The 3873-nt window shown below is 35.1% G+C and overlaps 1 protein-coding gene across 6 annotated transcripts; it reads left to right on the top strand.

The window, feature by feature from the left end:
* The first annotated feature begins 313 nt into the window (after positions 1-313).
* Positions 314-3655, top strand: LOC145165251 (uncharacterized). Of its 6 annotated transcripts, XM_079083958.1 has the most exons (10): positions 398-414; positions 477-593; positions 1200-1348; positions 1509-1566; positions 1718-1786; positions 1859-1954; positions 2089-2178; positions 2349-2388; positions 2787-2867; positions 2994-3655. In XM_079083958.1, the coding sequence occupies exons 2-9, from the start codon at positions 591-593 to the stop codon at positions 2855-2857; spliced, it is 576 nt and encodes a 191-aa protein (XP_078940084.1). In that variant the 5' UTR covers positions 398-414; positions 477-590; the 3' UTR covers positions 2858-2867; positions 2994-3655. The 6 variants fall into 6 exon arrangements, 4 of the variants coding, with proteins under 4 accessions (XP_078940082.1, XP_078940083.1, XP_078940084.1 ...); XM_079083956.1 differs by lacking the exon at positions 477-593 and having other exon boundaries at positions 314-414; XM_079083957.1 differs by lacking the exon at positions 477-593 and having other exon boundaries at positions 314-414; positions 2787-2905.
* Positions 3656-3873: the final 218 nt, after the last annotated feature.

Here is a 3873-nt window from a genome sequence, read left to right as displayed (position 1 = left end):
TAGCTGCAAAAAAGGTGAAATCGCAGATGGAATATCAAATAGCAGATGGAACAGTCCATCTGCAAACGTACAAGTCGCTAAAACATGGATGTGCTTTAGCGACTTGTACGTTCGCCGATGGCTTTGTCAAATCACAGATGGACTTAATCCGTCTGCGATTTTACTGCGATTTTACTGGCTATTTTTGTAATTGGGGTTTTTTTTTGGCTATTTTCTACAAAGTAATTAAATGTTTTGGTTATATTTGTAATTTTCTCTATATTTTATAGGGTCAAATTAATTAGGGCATTCTCTTCGGGTGTTATACTTGTTAATTACTATGTCCACGTCGTATCTTTCTCTCGGTGAAAAGTGAAAATTCAGCATATTTGAAAGTCTCTCATATCGCAAAGAATAGATTTCATGCGTATTAAGGTATGCAAACATAATAAATATATAATACACAATTTATTTATTTTCTAAAAAAAAACCTGTAGGAAAGATTTAAAGGTATGCAATCGAGTCGGGAGTCGTGAAAGGGAATCTGTTGTCCGAATTCAGCAGCTCGAAAAGGCTTTTCCCTGTTCATGTTCTTTTAGCTTGCACTATCGATGGTAAGGAGTATAGTCATAGACACGTTCATGTTTTGCTGCCCCTCCTCTGCTTCTTGTTCTTGTGTTTGTTGAACGTTGATGCTCTCCAACTGTTTGTACAAATGCCTGACCTACATTTTGGTGTTTCGATCTCAGCTAATTTGATTTCAGCTTGGTTACCAAGTTCCCGTCTAGCTTGCTTGCTTAATTTCTTCTTGTGGTTCTGGTCTCTTGGGCTTACTTTACAATTTACATGCCTCGCTTGGTTTTGCTGCTGCATAAAAGTAAACTATTTTCTGGGGGGTGGGGTCAGTCTTATATGATTTCATATTTTCTCCTTGTACTTCTCGTCAAAGAGAGTGGTACTGGTGCCCCTTATATGATTTCAAATGTTATTGATAAAACTTACTAATACATAATGGCAAGTGAGAAACCAGATTTTGTTTTGCATCTGAATACCCCATTTTAACAAGTTAAATAAATCTGTTTCAAGGTAGTCAGAGTTTAGAATCCGTAAGTGCTTGAAAAGATTGCATACCTTTTTTTTCCCCTCTTTTTCTTCACAGAGGTGGGGATGCATCGTCATGATGCATATAAAGAACTAATTTTTGAATAATGGATTGACAGATGAAGCACATGAAGCCGCTGAGTTTGTACCAGGTGTTGCTGAAGCCGCCTGCTGTAGGACGAGGGCGATTGCTTGGTTTAGATGTTGGTGATAAGTATGTTGGCCTGGCGGTTTCAGATTTTAACAATAAAGTTGCTTCACCTTTGAGGTATGCTATCAACATGTTTCTCATAAATGCTTCTTCTATATTGATTGGGCTTTCTTTTTTATGGTTATAAAGTCACTCTTCCTTCCAATTTATGTTTCATACTTGCTTGTAATATGCATGAGCATGAGATAATAGAGTATGTTGTTTTCATATGTTGCAGTGTCCTGGTTAGGAAGAAAAGCAATATTGGTTTGATGGCTATTGATTTTGAATTTCTGGTTAGTTTGAACCCAACCAAAATGCTCTCTTTTGCTCCTTATTATAGTCACAAGGGAGTAAGCTTTTTGTTATTATAAAGACTACTGTTTTACTTTATTTGGGATCATCGAGTAAACTGAGGGTTTATTTTATTCTTGTTTTTGTGTGCAGATATCAAAACTGTCTTTGTCAGCTTTTATTGTTGGGTGCCCATATGATAGACAAAGAAACTGCCCAGAAGTAAGGGGTTTTTTAATCTAGAAAATTTATTCACATGTGTAATTTATGACTGAATTTGTTCACTTGTGTTAGGCTACCCAAGTGAAAATATTTATTGACGGCCTTTGTAAAACGGGAAAACTTGAAGGTGTTCGATATACATTTTGGGACGAGTGCTTCACGTCAAAGGTGTAATAAAATATTCACATCCCCTATTTTCTATTGAACAATATATCTATTATTTTTTTGTCATTTATCTCACAAATGTTGGCTTATTCTTGAAATTTTGAATGTTGTCACAATGAAAATTGAGTCGGTAACAGAATGTGGATCTATTGTTGGAGCCACTGAAATTCTCCACAGTGGAAGCGAAAACAATAAACGACAAATTTGCTGCTGTTGGAATACTGCAGGTATTCAAATTACGCCTTTTTTTTTTTTTTTTTTTTTTTTTTTTTTTTTTTAAACTCATAATATAATACGGTTGTTGAACAGGAGAATAAAGCATTATCATGTTGATGTTATTCTTAAAGAATACTAATCTAAAATTGGAATTCATTAGTTATTTATGGGTGTTTGGCAGGGATATCTGGATTATGTTAACAGGATTGTGGAGACAGAGGAAAGCCAATAAACATCCCTATCCCTCTCTCTTGTGGACAATCACTATGATGTTTTAATATTTAATGCAAATCCTACAATGTGGGTTGCATTTCAACTTTGAAATGTAATGTCATTAGTGTAGTTATAGTTTAGATCATACTAGTAGCTTTGTGTGGTCTGATTATTGTAGTTCATCTTCAACAATTATGTATAGGTAGATATCTCAAGGCATATGGAAGGTCTTATTTAATTAATTAATTTGAACGTATGAAGTTTATTGTGGGTCTCTTTTGTATTTTGATAAAAGCTACTGAAGTAAACGAACTATTAATTGCATTTTCATATAACTTCGTGGAAAATACCAAAATGACCATGGGTAATTATTGTCTTAATGTCTCTCCGTCTCTCTCCTAACAGGCAGCTGAAAGGACAAAACGTGGAAAACGAAAAGCCTCTCTCTTGTTTTATAAGACGTATCTCATGCATTGATCACCTTCAGGTATGCTAACCTACTTCCAAATATGGGTTCTTCAATGGGTATGTGGTATTCTTCAATCTTCATTGAGATTAGTTTTCTTTAGATAAAATGGGTGAATGAAAAGTTGAGACTCTTTATGAATTGCAGGTTCATACAAGCTAAATACAAGTGGTGTTAGCAGTGATGACCAGGGATCAAGCGGATATGGAGGAATCTTGAGGGACGAAAATGGGTGCTGGATCAGAGGGTTTACAGGGTCATCTTGGAACTGGTTCAATGTGCATTGAAGCTGAATTATTGGCCATTTTAAAAGGAGTCGACTTAATTGATAGCTTAAGATTACAAAACACCACATTGGAAACTGATTCTTTAGATGCTTTCAAAGCACTTGAGAAACCTGATATGTATACAAAAACGTCGGTTTGGATGGCAAAAATCTTAGATTGCCTAAAGCTGGTCAAGAAAAACGAAATTACTGTCAGTTCCATAACTTCTGAAGAAAACAAGTGTGCAAGGTTTCTTGCACAGCTTGCCATGGATGAAGAAGAAGAAGATGATGATGATTATGCAGATGTACTTGATCCTCCTCCAGGCATTGAAAGTCTCATTATGCCTGATAAGCCCAAATTGTCCAATGATTAGACTTAGTTATTTGTTGGTTAAATGGTATTTTTTTTTCTTCTGGGAAGATGTTATGTGTAATGTGTTTTGATTCTCATGAAATCTGGATTCTGACTTTTCTACATCTTGGTTTCAATCACATTTGGCCATGCTTCGTAGGAATTAAATGTGTTTCAAGACCATAGCCATGTTTTTTGTTAATCCCTTTTAATCTTTTCACATTAATGTTTTTAAGTTGTATGTGCACTTTTAATTGGATTAAGCATAGAACTAATGTTAAAGTTGATAGATTGGCTTCGGTGGTGTTGTCTCCCATTTCAAAGGTTTTTTTTTTAATTGGTTTGAGCTCCTTGTTTGTGCCTTTTTATTTTGTTTAATGGTATTTTGCTTACCGTTAAAAAGACCC

The sequence above is a fragment of the Lactuca virosa genome, chromosome 3 (genome assembly GCF_052849685.1).
Source record: "Lactuca virosa cultivar CGN04683 chromosome 3, Lactuca_virosa_CGN04683_v6, whole genome shotgun sequence".
Lineage (NCBI taxonomy): Eukaryota > Viridiplantae > Streptophyta > Magnoliopsida > Asterales > Asteraceae > Lactuca > Lactuca virosa.
This window is presented reverse-complemented; position numbering and strand designations above follow the sequence as displayed.

What these genes read in the sequence shown, in the direction of transcription:
- LOC145165251 (XM_079083956.1), top strand. An exon ending in AAAGTTGCTTCACCTTTGAG is followed by an intron (nt 1,349 to 1,508) that starts GTATGCTATCAA and finishes CATATGTTGCAG; the next exon opens with TGTCCTGGTTAGGAAGAAAA. An exon ending in GACAAAGAAACTGCCCAGAA is followed by an intron (nt 1,787 to 1,858) that starts GTAAGGGGTTTT and finishes CACTTGTGTTAG; the next exon opens with GCTACCCAAGTGAAAATATT.